We start from the raw sequence: 17,355 nt of genomic DNA, 5'->3' as shown, positions 1-17,355 counted from the left end.
TTTCCTGAGTGCAGTGACAGATAGTGGAACAAGTGTGTCAGCTGTTTAGCTTGGAGACACGTTTTATTAAAAAGGATACATTCATTGTATGGTTGAGCAGTTCTCTTGGAAGCTGGCTAATTGAGGTTGTGCAATAGCTGCCTCCCTTTCAAAATCAGAATGTATTGTGTTTTCAAAGTCACATTCCTCAAAGCAAAAAAGCAGGATTTTTTAAGTAATATAATATCATCACATTTGTAGTTTCCTGACATTGAAATGTTGCATTCCTTCTCAATGATTAAAACATCCCTATATGTCCACGTGATATCCCAATGAACAAGATCTTTGAGACCTATCACATGGGTTTTCTGGCCTAATTTAAAATACTTATACAGTAAGCAAAACCTGATATTTCATAAATCACTGCCTGGTTGGTAATTTATAGAAATAACAGCTGTGTTTATACAAACTTTGAGAGTCTGTTAACACAGAGTGTAGAAATGAATGTATTTTTCCCTTTTGTGAAAAAAAACAGACAAAAAAAACTCACCAAATAAAAATTATGATCTCTTTTTACATCATGGAAGTAAAACCATTTTCCACACGATGCCATATACTTCCATTTTAATGATATTTGGTACAAATGTTCACTTCCAGTATTTCTATGACATTAGCTTTACACTGACTGTCAAAAGGGTGAGGTCTGTATGACCTCACTAAACGCAGTTTTAAGGTGCAGTTTTACAGTGCATCTCAAGAACACCTCCAGTGATGATTTCCAAAATGTTCACTTTTTCATTTGGGTGGAACAAGCTTTATTAATAGTTTAGACCAGCTTTCATATTGCATTTGCAAATGTTTTAATTTGAAGAAGAAATCATGACTTTTGTTTCTTTCTTAGTGTTTGCTTTTTATTAATTGATTTCAGCTCAAAGTCAAAGGAGAGGAAAATTCAGTTGTGTAAAAGTTATGACAAGCCGTTGAACACTGTTTATTATATAGTATTGCTTTATCCCCATGTGTTATGCACATGCTTGTTCAAGACCTCAATCGATTAAAGCCATGTGGCCAGCAGACTCCCTGAACCAGTGAATAACTGCAAGTTCACACGTGAATGAGTAGTCATCCATTTTCTTCACTGGGCTGCTTTAAATGTTTTTCCGATTAACTCAATTAGCACGTAAAATAAAACTATGTATTGTTCTGGTCAAAGGTTAGAGTAGGTACAGAAACTTTGTCTTAGCTGGTAAAAGATCAGTGTGCCACACTTTCAAGGGATCTATAGATGAAAACCAAAAAAAGGAATTGTGCAGACCTTCAAAAACCTAAGTCGGTTGACTTTTGACTGTTTGTTTATTAAAATGGGAATATAGTGCAATCCAAAATTAATGATTTCAGAACAACATCACACCACCATCAATTCAAGTGAAGTACACAGTGGCAGAGCAGTGTTAAGCACTTCCACCTCACAGCACAAAGAACCCTGGTTTGAATCCCTGTGTGGAGTTTGCCTGTTCTCCCCGTGTCTGCATGGGTTTACTTCCACAGTCCAAAAACATGTAGATCGTTAAGTGGAAAATTACCCAGATGTGTGAATGAGAGTTTTTCCTCTTAATATGAGGCCCTGCGACTGGCAAACAATCAGGGGTGTACAAGCTCTCGCTCAATAACATCTGGGATAGGCTCAGGCAACCCTAAGTGCAGGATAAGCAGTAGATGATGGATGGATGGATGGATGGATGGATGGATGGATGGATGGATGAAAATAATGAAATCCGCAAGTGGTGTCCACTATTGCAATTATTTTCTTGAATTAAAAATCTAAAAAAAGCCGGAGGACTGATTAATACAGGCCAGTATTGGGCATCTTCCAGTGTGACACTATCTCACTTCAACAAGTAAAAGTAAAGGATTGGATTTACAAAGAAAATTATGACACCCAAAACAACTGTCGCAACTTTTTCCTGTCAAAGAAAGGATTTCCTGACAATTTGTATCTCATTATTGTCATAACTCATCTGCCAAATTTATGTCACCTGAGCAAGGGAATCTCAGCTGATGTGAAGTTGAAGAAGATCTCTGATGGCTGAAGTAAACAACGGACATCTGCAGAGGTAGTCCACTTCAGACAACTGCTGCTGCTGCCAGCACACAGCTTACATTCATAGTAATCATTATCATAGTGTTTGTCCTGCTTTAGACGCATTGCTCTCTACTGGGGTCTCTCAAAATGTTTCTCAGCATGCTTGGTTAAAACAAGATTGAAAGAGATGAACAAAATAGATCTTTTTGAATGAAACTCAAAGAAATGTTCTTATATTCTCTATAATCAGAGGGTTCCTTTCTGGCTCCTGTCCACTGTAGACCGTCAGATTAAACACTTATCACTCCTGAGAAGGCCAAACTGAGACTTACTCTGGCTACATCAGGCAAAATAGAAAAAATAATCCATAAGTAATGATGAATATTTAGCCAAGAGACCTAGACAATTTTCATGTGTAAATTTGTGCAGCTGAGAAGGCGCAGGTGATTGAGTTCATGCCTCGCTTGGACTAAATTTGAGACGCAGCCGTGGTGATTTGGCCAGGCTCAGACATCTGGCCGCTTTCAGCTTCTCACAATCTACTCCAAACATTTTGGATCATCTGGTATATCCAGAGTCCCACAGCTGCACAGTCCATGACAGTGAGAAATCAGTTGTTTTGCTAAATGCTAAAGTCTTTGACATGCTCTGATAGTGGACCTCCTTATATGAATGCTGTGGTCATGCTGTGCTCTGTCAGGCCTGTATTTTGTGAAAGTGAGGTCTATGGGATAACATTGGGTTGTCTACAAAAAAAGGGGAAGGATTAGATTACTGTGTTGTACTTAATGTTAAAAAACTATATATATAAACAGATAAACACATTGTGGAGACATTAAAAGGCTGCTACACATAACACTGACAAGTTCAATCACATAATGCACAGTTAAACCTGTGAGAGCAGAATTACTGTTTGGGTGGTAGATCTTTCAAAGTGGCGATATTATTTCCAAGGGTGTGATTTTCATGGGAAAAATTCATTTGCTTGAAGGACAAAGGCAAATACTTGACAGATTTTATGACTTCTAATGTCTGAACACAGACTTGCCCTCAGTTTAACTGATGTCATCAACCACCAACACTGAATACGTTGGCTGGCATTAAAACTTTGCTCATATTCTTTTCAAGTTAAAAAAATCTAATAAGTTTTTACATCAGATGATCACTCTCATCAGACACTTGGCTGGAAACAAATGCTGTTTAAATGCGCCTTGCTCGATATTCAAGGTTATGAGTTTTTATTTTATTTTGTAAATTAACCAAAATATTGTCCTCCAAACCCACGAATGTCCATACAACATCCTATTTAATTGTGTACTGACAGGGTTAATTTATTGGTTTCAAATCTAACATTGGATTTTCATCAAAAACCTGATTTTTAGCTGCAATGCAAATGCAATGACTGCCTGAAATCTGATACAATTCAGATACAAATAATGTATGAACAGAAAAAGACAAATTGGGAATTTTTGGATAGAGCCTTTTTGCATCTGAAATGGCAGTTGTCAACAGTATATATATACTAAAGAGAGTCTTGAAGTACTTATCAACACTGAACTTTTCTTTAAACCCCCCCACAATTGCTATTCGTAATCTTGAATTGCTCATGTTGTTGTTTTGTTACTATTATTGTTTTACAGATGCATGGAGGAGCAAAAAATGTTGTTTTTAATTGGAATAAACAGAATGATTCAGAATAACAAGATAAACTCATGTGCAGTGTGCCAAAAATAAGCCCCGCAATAAACTCAGCCTCCATAAGGATTATATTGCCCTGTTGTTTTTTTTTGTTTGTTTTTGTTTTAAAGAGGTGTTAATTTAACTTTATGATCTTTGTGAGTGATTGTGGTGTTGCTTGAGCCTTTTCATGTGTATCTGGGATTTGGCCCATGGTAGGAAAGAAAAAAATGAAGTCTCAAACAAACCAAAAAAGTCGATCAACAACTCCTTCACACTGTCTCATCCAACACTGAACATTGTAAACTTCACTGAGGAACAATTTATTTCAGTACAAGAAAGGATTCTCTTGCCTGGCTTTACTCACTTCCCTTTTTACTAAGTGCACTCAATGAATTCAGGGGAATCTAGTGGGTCCAGACTGAAATGCAAAGTCACACTTAGCACATCACAACATCCCTGGCATCAAAATCTGCAAGGGGAAAAGAGCAACTTAAATCAAAGAAAATACATAAATTTGAATTTTTAACATGAAACTCTTGACAGACCAGTGTGTAGATATTTTTTTTCCTTTATTAAAATGGTTGTGGAATTAAACTTCTCATCACGGGCATTGCATTGTTTCATTTTATTTTCTATTAGATGTATTTTTGTAAATGAATGATCGCACTGAGTACCTCCTTTACAACATTTACATTTCCCCACTTAATGATGATTAAAAGACTATTTTATTCTATGTCTGCTGTTTGCATAGTGAATGTATAGTTCAGAGACGTGTAGTCAGGGGAAGCAGTAGAGGCCATGCCTCACTTGCCAATCTTGGAAAGAAAAAAAATGTAAAATGAAAAAAATAATTAAATGTTTATTTATCATTGATTTGCGCTATTAAGCTATTTTTCATTCAACTTCACCAGTTGTATGTTGCTTTTAAGTCAGAATCACTGGATTTTCACATTTATTGTTCAAATACTGAGGAGAGGCGTGTGGTGCGGCTGTGGATTGTTGAGCCTCAACGTAGATTGCACAATCACGGCTGACTGCATCTGGGGGTTTTATACAGTGGGTTTAAAAAAAAATGGGCAAGGAAAAAATAAAAAAGTAACTTTGCAATATATTTTTTGATTCAAAATTTGAAAACAAAATTATTTATTGATGAAAAAAACGTCTCGTGACATTGTTAAAACGCTCTTTTCTAAATTCTATAAACACCACAAAAAATAGCAAAAAAAAAACAGGCTAAATTAAAAAAATTGATTTAGTAGCCAGAATAGCCACCATTAACCTTGTAAACATTATGCGTCCTTTTATGCATGCTACCAATCAAATTTCGAATAAATTGTAGTGGCAAATTTTCCCACAATGACAAGATTTTCTCTTTTAATTCAATTACACTGCGGAAGGGTGTAGTTTCATCAATTATTTTTTTATATTTATTTTCAATATTAATTCATCATTTTATTGTTTTTTTTTTAGAGGAACAGTTCATTATATATAAAGATGTTTATAATTTACCTGTTACCTCCTTTACACAAAAACACCTGCTCTACACTAAGACCACATTGCTGTCACTCTATATATTGCTATTACAATGTTTAATTAACTATCCCAGTGACGCCATGGCTGGCGTACCTCACCAGCCATGACGTCACTGGTATAGTTATAGACACTCGAACATAATTTTATTCAACTTTTTGTATTGTTTTGCATAAATTTCACCTGACAGTTTAATCATTAAAAAAAAACATTCGGCGAGTGCAACCTATCAGGGTCCAGCTGGCCCACGCAGAAAGGTTCCCTCAGTCGTGGAGGCAGAGCGGTAGTTGGCGTCTTTTTTTTTTTTTTTTTAAACAAACAAACAAAAAAAGATTTTAAATAGACCATAAATAGTATAAACAAATAGACATATGTACAAATAAACATGACAAGGTTGAATCGAATGTCAATGAAACAACCAGGATTGAGGGAGCAAAGAACATAAGGACATTCGTTCTGTATGTAATCAGAAGTTAACAATGTTAAAGGTTTGTGAGAAATGTTTAATCCTAGACAAAAGAGAAAGTAAAAGAAACCAATTAAATGAATAGATAGATAAATAAAAAAAAAAGATACATAAAAAAAAAACTTGCAAGGGTAATATGACATATATTTAACTTGGTGGTTCACAAGAAATCTCAGATATCAAACTGCATATTTTTTGGTTTTTGGATTTTTCCATAACTTTTAAGGATTGTTTTTTATATAATTCAAAATCGTTTATAAAGAACGTAAAATTGGGGGGACACTTTTGATTTCTGTTTTTTTGTGAATGAAGAACTTGGCATGGCCTAAAATAAGATTGACACAAAGTCCATCTCTTTTGTTGCTTAGTCGGCGTCTTACCGTGTCAGGTTTCAGGAGCGGGAGCTCCTTGTGAATGGGGCCGTTACGTCGAAAGAGGGAAGCGGGGGAAGGAGGAGGAGGAAGGGGGTCAGAGCCCACGGGAAGCTGAGATAGATGGGGACAGTGCGCGCGGCTCGGACATGCGCAGGGAGAGCGTGGGCCCCGGGCTCGCGGACTAATTAGGAAAACCTGGTGGAGCAATTAAGCGGCTCGAGGGAGAGGACGCAGAAAGGTGGGTGTTTTGAAGGGAAATGAAAAGTCCGATTAAAGAGCCTGATTTTTAACTCTTACGTCCGCTGAGGGGAGTTTGTTGGAAGTCCCGTCGCTCCCCGAGTGGGTTTGTTTTTATTTTTTTCCGCGAGTATTGACCCGATGAACGATGAGACGTGGAACCGTGCCTTCTGCTCCGCGGAGCGGTGAGTTGCTAAAGAAGGTCATATTTTTTTTTTCGGATTCGAAGCGATGCTGTTTGAAATTCTATAGTTAGTAGCCGTAAGAACATAAAAGTTCTAATAAACTGCCGCCGCAGTGATTTATTTTGTTCAAGTAGCTGTTGTCTCGGCTTCCAGAAAGTAACTTTGAACTCGAAATGGACCATATTTTGTTTACTTTTAAAGCCTGTCAGACTTGGTTTTTCTTATGAATTAGCTTAGTAGTCTTGAACAAGCTGACAGTCGCTGCTTATTTTTACACTGTTCCATAAAGTTTCCATTCTCCCCGCAAAATGTATCCTGATTGTGACCTCGCAGCTGAGTGGTGCCCTACTGAACTGACTGCGTGGGGATTTCACGGTCCCCGTGGTTGCGCACAGAGCCTTAAAATCCATCTGACTCCTTTTGGTTAAACAGGAATGCCAACTTGCCTCTGCTCTCTTGCCTAAACTTTGCCAGGCCTCTCCATCTCTCCCTAGCATTCGGTGACTTCTAAAGCCAAAGGAAAAAAAGGAGCATTAAATCATTTGAAGTGCCCAAAAAAGTGAATATGCTACTCTTTCTTTGGCTAGCTCTTATTACTGAGACATTTGTTTAGAGGTAATGGGGTACCCCCCTCCCTTTTTTTCCTCAAAGTTCTTTAAGGAACCCCGACCAGGAGCCTGACCTCCGTGCTTGATCAGATCTGTCTGCAGCTGAAAGTTCAACTCGCACTTTCTGCTTTATTTTCCAAAACTCAGTTAAATGTGTTGATCTCTAAGATGACATTGTCATCGAATTGTACGTCTCTGCAAACAAGGCTTTAAAATTAGGTTGCTCTGTCTTCACTTTGAAAAGAACTGTGTTAAACACTTGAGTGTTTTAAATTCACTCTAACATTTCATTGACATTTATTTGTAACATTTTTATTTGTCCAACTCTGAATGGTTTAAGAAAAACAAAAGGATGACTTTGGTGTTGCCCAGTCAAAGTCCTGACCTGAATCCACTGAGATATTGTGGCAGGGCCTTTTAAAAAGGCGGTTCATCCTCGAAATCCCTCAAACGGGGCTGAATTCAAGGCAATTCAGCAAAGATTATTGGGCCAAAATTCCTCCACAGCAATGTAGGAGACTCGTTGCCAGTTATCACAAACACTGAATTGCAGTTGTCACTTTTAAGGGTGGCCAAATCAGTTGATAGGTTTATTGGACAATTACTTTTTAGCACTGGGCCATGTGGGGGTCTTACCCCACCCCCTCACCTAAAACATTTCAAAACTGCATTTTTTGTTTGTCTAGTTAAGTTTTGTTGATCTGAAACATTTAAGTGGGAAAAACATGCAAATAAAATTCAGAACGGGTGCAAACACAAAACTCTTTATTGTCATAATTCTGATAATCATGTTATCTGTGACCTGTACCCACCGCAATGAATCTATGAAAGCTTTTTTAATCAGTGAAGCATTTTTGAATGATGAGCTGAGCAGCCTCATTTAGAAACACAGATGGGAAAGAAATCTCAGATCATGCATGTTTGTGGAAGAATTAAACTCTAGGTAACTCTGGCAAATATCTGCTGTTCCCGTTGCCTTTCAGAGAGTCAGATGAGGAATTATTTGAGGTGAAATCTTGTACCTCCTATATACTGTTGTGTAAAATATCAGCACTGTTGGAATGTCTTGACTAAATTTTCAAATTGAATGTTAGTGTATTCAGTAGAAAGACATGAAGAGTGTAGACAACATGGGCAAGCTTCTCAGCGGATACAAGTTTGATACAGAACTACTCTTTAGGTCGGTTTAGGTTGGATGCAGTACTTTTTATCCCCATCGTGAGTAATCTGCTTGGTTCTCCTGATTGTCCTCAAGTTGGGGCGCTTTTGTATTTTGTGACACTGGATGCCGATTAACTTAACACCATTGAGACATCTGGTCCTAATTTTTCTTGTTTTTTCTCCCCTCTTGAATGGCAGATGAATTTAAGTTACCTTTTTAAATTTGCTTGTAAATGTTGTTTGCCTACCAAAGTCTGAAGCATGTCTCAAAACACTGTGAACATTATGTCCTGCTGGGGTAAGCCTATGTTTGTGGGTGTTCTCAAGGTTCCTGTTCCCAAGCAGTTATACCAGTAATCTATTTTTGCACTTATTGTTTATAAAGTTCAGGAGGCACAAGCAGAGGACTTCTTTGTCTTTGCTTGATTCCATCGTAATCACACATTTGCAATTTCAGTGTTTTCAGTATTTTCACTTCATGCTCGCTGTCGAAATGGCTGTAATTTCTCTCTGCAAAAAACAGCAGGTCATGTTTTAAGTCCTCAAATGGTTGCCTCCATGCTACTTGTTGGAGAACGGCATGGTACAAGAGATGGAGCAATTGTCATTGAAACCGAACATTCCTGGTTCGATTCCCGGCTCCTCCTAGTGTGTCAAAGTATTGTTGAGCAAGACACTGAACCACTAACTGCACCCCTGGCGCTGGTCAACAGCTGCCTACTGCTCATGGTTCATCCATGATGGGTTAATTGCAGAGTACGACTTTCCCCTTGGGGAATAATAAAGGATAAATTATTATTTATAAGATGTTATATCTGCTGTTCTTATGGTGATCCGGGTGTGTCAAGGATTAAAACAGATGCTTCTCTGCAGCGGGACATGTAAGTGTTTTTCTTGCAATCAGCAGGTTAATTTTATCACATACTGCACTGAGGAGGTCGGGCTGAGAAAATGACAGGCCATGTCATGGTGCACTCTTTGAATGCCTGATTTTGTTCCTAATTTGGTGTGCATAACATTCAATTTACAGAAGTCAGAAATGTCATTGTATTGCCCCAGCCAACACATTGTGTTTATTGTTTTTCTTTTGGAATTGTCCCCCAAATGGCATTGGGAGCTTAAATATGGTTATGGCGCTGGTCACACTGGTGCAAGTCTGACTTGCTACTTTTAACAGCCAAAAGCATAAAAAGAACTTATCTGGTGTCATCTGATCAGAGGAGACAAGCATGTTGATTCATCTCTTGAAAGTACATCCTTTTACAATGAGTCATGAAATGCCAATTGTTTGCTACACCCTGTTTTCTGAAATCATTGATAGAGAAAAGGTGGCTGCTTGTCCTGTTAATCAATGGCGTAAGAGTTTATTCAAGAGGGATCCATTTCGGGGCTCCAATGGCTTCAAGGCAAACTTTAAAAACTTTTTAAATCTTATCAAAGTGGCCTGTTGATATATCTCCCTGCTATTCCCCAGTATTTGGACAAAAATGAAAAAAATCCTACTTATGATCCATTTCAAGGCTTCTTGAACTGGAACAGGGCCACCATTGTTCTGCACTTGCAAACCTGACCAATGTTGCCACTAAAGAATTGTAAAAGCACTATTTCTGGTGGAATTAAATGTTATTCCCATCTTATTTTACCCTCTTAGTTTCTAGCCCTTCCTGTCCATTGCCACACCAGGTCTCCTTACAGTTAGCTGCTACATGCCAGCCACAATCTGATGTTTAAGTAGCTTAAGCCTGTGAGGCGGGAAAGTGTTTGTCTCACCGAGCTGCTGCCTGGATTCGTCCTCTCTGACCTAGACAACTTAGACAACTGATGCCCACTTTTCCGCTTAGATGAGACATATCTGAGAGATGACTGATTATGATGTCCTGCTGTGTGTCGTAGTGCATCTGCGTAGATCAACCTCTAGTACTTCAGTATATTTGTGAAATTGTTTTTAAATTTCTATAATCACGTGAAACACATTGAAAAAAAGCTATTAAAGATGTCAGGTTGGAGCAAAATCATTGATAAATCTATATCTGTATAGGGGCCTGGATTTGTTTACTGCTAGGGAGCAGGGAATGACTAATTGTGGGTGCAATGTAAGGTTTTTAATTAATATGCATTTTATCTAACAGGCAAGAATAAGAATGAAATTAGATAATTTTGTCTGGAATCAAATATCAACAAATGTGGCTAAAAATTAGAAAAAAAATAGCACTACAGACAGACTTCTTCCTTGCTCCCACACTGGAATCCTGCCTTTTTTTTTCTTTCCCCTTTGTTGAAGCTCCTTTTGTGTAAAGTTCTATGGATTGCTTTTTTTCTGCCCATTGTCCAAGGAGACACTCAATCAACTTGTGACTACAAAAGAAACTGTAAATGTAATCTCTCTCAGTCAAGCCTGTTTTTTGACTGCCGAAATGTCCAGGGTGTACCCCTGTACAAGCACTGCAGAAAATGAATGCTTTCAATGTGGTGGTCTTAAAGGGGAAAAAAAAAAATCAGTGTCTTTAGCACACCTCTGTACTTGCTGAGTTTGGACTCAACAGCACTTGGGCCACTGTATTTTCAGAGAAGCTTGTTCTTTATAAGAATATGAAACTCCCTGACAAACTTCTGTTTTTCATCCAGAACTCATCTAGCAACCCTGTCACCTTGGCACCATGAGCTGGTCTTTCCTAACCCGTTTACTGGATGAAATTTCCAACCACTCCACTTTTGTGGGGAAAGTCTGGCTGACAGTACTGATCATCTTCCGCATTGTGCTGACCGTCGTTGGTGGTGAGACCATTTACTATGATGAGCAAAGTAAATTTGTCTGCAACACAAACCAGCCTGGGTGTGAGAATGTGTGTTACGATGCGTTTGCACCACTCTCACATGTCAGATTCTGGATCTTTCAGGTAAGTTTTATTTCTGGATTTGAATTTCTGACAATATATAATAGCATTGACAGTGATTCTTGAACACTATTGTCTACATTTTTTTTTTTTTTTTTTGACTCTTGTTTTGACCAGGTGATTATGATCACCACTCCCACCGTCATGTACCTGGGATTTGCAATGCACAAGATTGCGCGAATGGATGACTCAGAATACCGGAAAGTCACCCTGCAGAAAAAGAGGATGCCCATTGTTAACCGTGGGGCACTTCGAGACTATGAGGAGGCAGAAGATAATTGTGAGGAAGACCCAATACTCGCTGAGGAGATTGAGCCAGAGAAGCCAAGTCAATTAGAAAAAGGTAGCCTCATTATATTATTCATAAGCTACAAATCTGTATGTTGTGGATGCTCTAAGTCTAAAGAGTTATTTTTTTGCTAGGCACCGAGAAAAAGCATGATGGTCGACGCCGCATCCTGCGTGATGGCCTGATGAAAGTATATGTGTGCCAGCTCATGTGGCGCTCTGCGTTTGAAATTTCCTTTCTTTTTGGCCAGTACATCCTCTACGGCTTTAAGGTCATGGACACCTATGTGTGCACTCGCATGCCTTGCCCTCACACAGTGGACTGCTTTGTGTCACGGCCCACAGAGAAGACCATCTTCCTGCTGGTGATGTATGTCGTGTCATTCCTCTGCCTGATCCTCACAATCTTTGAAATCATCCATTTGGGGATTGGTGGCATTCAAGACACGTTACGCCAGCGAGCCATTCATAGGTCGCGCATCCCTGGGCGTCCCTTATCGCGTGCCATGCCCACAGCTCCACCAGGGTACCATGCCACCATGAAGAAGGAGCAGCGTAAAGGGGAGCAGCATGGGTCACCATTGGGTGACTCTGGTAGGGAGAGTTTTGGGGATGAAGGAAATTCGACTAGGGATGTGGAGCGTTTAAGGAGACACCTGAAGCTAGCGCAACAACACCTAGACCTTGCCTACCAGGCAGAGGAGAGAAGCCCTTCTCGAAGCAGCAGCCCTGAGGTCAGCACCACAGTACAGACACCGACTGAACAGAACCGCCTCAATTCTGCCCAGGAAAAGCAGGGAGATGCAAGCCAAAAAGGTATGAATGTTTTCTGCAATTTTCTTGTTTCTAAAGAGTCTTTGATTCTTTCCAGTTCAAGACTTGAATTTTAGATTCAACATACTGCTTTTTAAATATTTCCCTAGTTAACTATCACTTAGCTATCAATTATTGTGATCACCTTATCAAGTAACATGTTCACTTCATTTTGCTTTTATAACATGTGCAACTTAATTTTGCCTCTAGGTTTTCTGTATTCTCAAAATTTATGGTTGAACAAACTATGTGCAGAGAAGTAGTAAGGCTGCAGTTTGACCCATTTTTTTTAAGTAATATTCATACTGCTTTTCAATTTTAGATCATTTTAACAAATTGAAGAGAGTCAAGTTCCCTTCAGACTAAAATTTTTGTTTGTTTTTCTCCATTCAATGCACAGTTTTACTGTTTTGTCTCATCCCTCCACAGGAGTACATGCCTGAGCATGCTTCCTGCCTCAATCGTCTGTCGTCCCATTCCTACTGGTCTTAAAAATGGAAGCAGCCCATATGGGAATGCAGTCAGACAACTGAGGAGGGCCGAAGTGTGTATTTGTGTGGATGAGAGAATGAGCCTTTCAGTATTACTTGTCAGGCGAAGAAAGAGACATGTTGACCTCCCTAAGTTTCATCTCCTTTAAACTTGAAACGCTGTCACATCTCAAACATTGTGCTCGACAACCTGAGTCTGAACTGCAAAGCCAAAACCCTGTCTATTTCCTTTGCCCATGCTATGCAATGAATTCCCCATCTTCTATTGCAGTCTGAGCATGAGTGCTTTTTTTTTCTTTTTTTTTGTCCTAAGTAAGGCCTTCTTTTTGTGAAGTTTCTGAGTGTTTGTCTCACCCTGTCAAGGCTTGTCGGTTTAGACGAGAATCTCTAGCACTACCTGAGGTCATGTCATTTCACAAGTATGAACAATTATTTTGAATGATAATTTTAAGATAGAAGGCAGTTTGGTGTGCAGGATGAGTCATGTTGTCATGTTTATCTGCATCTTGGTTTGGGAGATGATGGGTGTTCACTAGAAGCCACAAGTTCTGAAACTTTTAGTTTGAAGTCTAGATCTCCTCGCAAATCGATCTGTTTTTCTGGGAAATGCTTGAATTCTTTATCTACCGGAAATGCGTCAAGGGATTTCCATTATTTCCACTTGTGTATTTTAGCAATCTGTTTTACTAGACTTGAGCAAAGCTCAACATTTGTTTCCTCTTCATGGAGGACCATGGGTATCTCAAGCAGCACCTTTTTCAGGACAGAATATTTAGTACTTGGATGGAAATAACTTTTTTCTTACGTTAATTACACTTTATAACTGACTCACAATTATGGAAGATTAACTATTAAATCATTTTTTGTGGGTTTTGTTTACCAGCTGCAATCCTCCAGTCAGCTTGTCTTTTTAAATTTACATTCCTTTTTTTGGTGAGACGGTTTTCCATCCTTGACTTGTAATACACCTCATCTTGAGTACAAACATGGATATTTGCAAGCACTCTGGAATGAAAATAGTTGCCTGGCAATGGAAACAATGACAGTTGATGGAGCTGCAACAGCCGGATTTTATGTAAAAACCTCTAATGTCCACTGCATCCTGAGACTTGGGTCTGTAGCTGCAGTGTTCATTCCCACTTAATTTGTTCTTTGTAGCTTGCTGGTTGGATTTATGGTCTTGGCTGGAAAGATGTTTGCCAGAGAGCTGCCGGATGCTGTATTCCTCTCACTCTGGGTTTTGCTACTTAGTATGACATTCCATTTTGAAAATGGTACTTGTTTCATGGTGTACACCTTTTTTTTCTATTTGAATTTTTTCTAGTATATGTAACTGTAGAGATTCTCATAAGAGTAAATAAATATATTTGAATGTTTGAATGTCCAATTTTGTTGAACTGTGTATATGAAACTTCACTTCCTCCTTTGTGTAAACATACTGATAAATTGGGTGTATTTTAATGAAACCTAAAACAGAGGAGAGACTTATGATTTTTAACATGGATTTAGAACGTGAGAAACTATTTCATATGTAAGTCTATATTGCCATCTACAGGTAAGACTCAAAACTGCCACCATATCTTTATACATTGCTGAAGTTCTGCAAATATACCAGAGCTACCCAAAACTTTTTGTTTCATCTGCAGAAATTGTCCAAATGTGACTGCTAAAACCTGTCACCAAATCAATCATGAATTCAAATTTCTATTAACAATTTCTATTAACAGCTGTGTTCTAATGTTGACTTTCTAGTTGTATCTTCATCTTTAACCTTGTTTTGTGTTTTTAAACCTTTATGCACATCTTGAATATTTATAGTTCACCTTACCCCCAGCATGACTATTTCTTAGAGTACAGTGACGAAATAGAGGGGAAGTTTTAGACTTGAACACCATCACACACTGGTTCGAATATGGCTGACAAAAACCACAACCTTTTCTATTTTATAATAGATTTATTTATATTTTTCCATTAACATGTAATAATTCCAATCTAAAGCCTTCCACTCAAGTAAAAGTTGAATGTACATTTATCAATAGCATCTTTTCAAACCTGAACACATTTGTATATCAAAACGAAAACTTGACACATTAGTTAACACACAATAACTTTATGATATTGCAGGGCCATTTAATCCTCAGATGCATGTACATTCCTCAGGGATAATGTTGGGCAGGATCTCATGTTTAAAGGAGTACCCGCCATCTGAGGTTGTGGTAATTCTCAGGGACTTCATGGACCCTGGCACTGGAGCACAGCATTGTGTGATCCCCAGCACTGCTGTGATTTCATTTCTGTCTGAGCAGTTGCCATGACAGTAGTAGAAGGTTATCACTTTGGGATGGATGATCCAGTTGTCCCAGCCTAGTTGCTCGAAGCTGATCTGAAGCTCTTCTCGGTGGCAGTCACTGTGCTCCGGCCTCTCCTGGGAGGGACGCTGCAGTAAGTCAATAGCAGCCGGGGACCAGGGGATGACAACAGGCGCACTCCTGGGTGAACGGACACGACCGTGAGGTTTGGCATGGAGATGGAGAAAAGGCATTTTTTCTACTTCACTAGTGTGACACTGGCAAGCTTGACAGTGCATCTGGAGCAAAAATGGCCCCTCAGACACAAATTTCAGCAGTGTCTGATCAAAGATATAGGTCCTCCAGCCATCAGAGCTTATCTGTGATGGAGCAGCAGCCACCCGACGACGCGGTTGAGCTGAAGTTAGGATGAACACTGTGGCAGTGAAGTTCGATGTGAGCTCCTGGCCCACATGGAACCAGAAGTGGACAGATGTTACCAGGGAGTTCTGGCTGTTCATAGAAGGCCTGAAGTGGTATGTAAGGTTATTCATCGGGGTTCCCTCAGAAGCTGAGTCCAGTTGGTCACAGGATGAGTCTGCCAATATACCATGGTAAGTTGACAAGCTTAGTCTTTTTACACCATTGAGTGGGCAAAAACTTTTTCATGCATTTTTTACTGTTTTCAATATCTGTATAATTTTTAGGGCAGAAAATATTTGTACCTCTTAAAATTAGCATTGCTGACTTTTTTTCCGCCCAAGTACAACCTGTGTTTTATTCATATTCTTCATATTTTATCATTTTAATTTAATTTCAGTGTATTACCACTAGCAATAATATAACTGTAGTGATCAAAATCATAATGACAATGCAAGGTCAATAAAACCCCTATGCAGTGCTTTCAAATAATAGTAAAGATTTAGTGTTTTTTATTCATTTGAAAAAACATCACAACCTATTTATAATTATCAAACAAAATGTTTAGGATGGCCTACTATATTGTTCAAAATTTGAATTTTTGACCTAGAATGACTTTTATATTTATTGATATAAATATATACATTTAAAGGCACAAAAAAATCCTACCAGGAGTGGGGAAGAGAATTATCTGAGATGTATCCGAGTTTGTGTTGATTTTAGGCTCTACCCTGCTCGCGTGGCTGGTCCTTGGGATCGTTGGCCAGTCCACTTGTGGTTTCAAGTCCCCATCAGGTCTTTGCACTGTGTCCATAGGTGGCTCCTCCAAGCCTAAACTCTCCAGAACCTGCTCTCTAAACCAGGACAACACTGCTTCCCTGGACACATCCTCAGTCTGGCAGACATTTGCTAAACTGTGAATCCACAACAGAGCAAGGACAAGGAGAACACGGAACACCATGACTGTGGATGGAACTGCAACAACTCCTAAAGCAATATCCCCTGGTAGCTCTCTCCTTATTCATACTGCTATCTGAGTGTGGACAATGTTTCTAAGCAAGAGGTTTTTGTTGCTAATACACAAGCAGCAGATAGGAAAGAATGACCTTGATGTTTGGGATGTAGCTTTATCGTTTCACACACTGTTGAGGGAATGTGTCTGCAAATTTCATCATTTGAGTTCATGTTTCTCTTCAGGGATATTTCAAACTGGGTCAGGAGGTTTGGCCCCTGTCTGCCACAGGGACAGCACACTAAAATGCCAATTGCTTTGTCTTGGATTGAGTCACGGGATTTGTCTCCTGAACTATTTATACACATTTCTCAATCTTAATGCTCTTGTTTTGATTCTTGCATAAAATGTCCTGGAACATATCAAAAAAAGCAAGAAAAATTATATCTAATTGGGCGTACTTGAAGTAAGTGAAATTATTTGAATGCTTGTTACCGCAGCAGCAATTTCTAACACTGATCACACACCTGTTTTCCCACTGAGTACAAAGTCTTGAACCACTGTAATGTGTTCCCTCCTTATCTAACCAGCCTTGACAGTTTCTGAGAGAAATATTTCCTTCGCAAAGTGTCTGAAATCTCAGCTAGGCAGCGCTGGTATTTTACACAACTTCATTATCTTTGCTTTTGTTGTCATGCCTTGGTCTTAAAACAGTCAAACTTTTTATGAACCCTCCTCCACATTATATGATCGTCCTGAGAATGTAGCATTTGCTCAGCTGTTGTGTGAAGGTAAACCATTGTGTTTAAAAAAGTATCCGAAGACAGTGGGCTTTCCATTGATGCTTATTCAAATCTGGATTTATTTATTTTATTTTTTTAAATCAGTAAATTATTATCTTAGGGA

General features: G+C 38.9%; 2 protein-coding genes across 3 annotated transcripts; one reads left to right on the top strand and one right to left on the bottom strand.

Moving 5' to 3' along the window:
- Positions 1-6,211: 6,211 nt before the first annotated feature.
- Positions 6,212-14,173, top strand: LOC147233502 (gap junction gamma-1 protein-like). 2 transcript variants are annotated; one of them, XM_086148353.1, is made up of 5 exons: positions 6,212-6,350; positions 10,929-11,200; positions 11,315-11,540; positions 11,621-12,301; positions 12,728-14,173. In XM_086148353.1, the coding sequence occupies exons 2-5, from the start codon at positions 10,961-10,963 to the stop codon at positions 12,739-12,741; spliced, it is 1,161 nt and encodes a 386-aa protein (XP_086004479.1). In that variant the 5' UTR covers positions 6,212-6,350; positions 10,929-10,960; the 3' UTR covers positions 12,742-14,173. The 2 variants fall into 2 exon arrangements, with proteins under 2 accessions (XP_086004479.1, XP_086004480.1); XM_086148354.1 differs by lacking the exon at positions 6,212-6,350 and adding an exon at positions 6,435-6,534.
- A 753-nt stretch (positions 14,174-14,926) lies between these two features.
- inha (inhibin subunit alpha) lies at positions 14,927-16,458 on the bottom strand. Its single transcript, XM_086148361.1, has 2 exons — positions 16,167-16,458; positions 14,927-15,675 (listed from the first exon to the last, which is right to left on the bottom strand). The coding sequence occupies exons 1-2, from the start codon at positions 16,456-16,458 to the stop codon at positions 14,927-14,929; spliced, it is 1,041 nt and encodes a 346-aa protein (XP_086004487.1).
- Positions 16,459-17,355: the final 897 nt, after the last annotated feature.

The sequence above is a fragment of the Fistularia commersonii genome, chromosome 6 (assembly GCF_037954325.1).
Source record: "Fistularia commersonii isolate RoL2024-O1a breed Wild chromosome 6, RoL_Fcom_v1.0, whole genome shotgun sequence".
Lineage (NCBI taxonomy): Eukaryota > Metazoa > Chordata > Actinopteri > Syngnathiformes > Fistulariidae > Fistularia > Fistularia commersonii.
Note: the sequence above shows the minus strand (reverse complement) of the source record. Positions and strands in the feature narration are given on the sequence as shown.

Bases quoted from the DNA above. Each gene is read 5' to 3' on its own strand.
- inha (XM_086148361.1), bottom strand. From the start codon at position 16,458: ATGGTGTTCCGTGTTCTCCTTGTCCTTGCTCTGTTGTGGATTCACAGT. The intron at 15,676-16,166 runs GTAGGATTTTTT...GTATATTGGCAG, and splicing joins AATTCTCTTCCCCACTCCTG to ACTCATCCTGTGACCAACTG.
- LOC147233502 (XM_086148353.1), top strand. From the start codon at position 10,961: ATGAGCTGGTCTTTCCTAACCCGTTTACTGGATGAAATTTCCAACCAC. The intron at 11,201-11,314 runs GTAAGTTTTATT...TGTTTTGACCAG, and splicing joins TCAGATTCTGGATCTTTCAG to GTGATTATGATCACCACTCC. The intron at 11,541-11,620 runs GTAGCCTCATTA...TTTTTTTGCTAG, and splicing joins GCCAAGTCAATTAGAAAAAG to GCACCGAGAAAAAGCATGAT.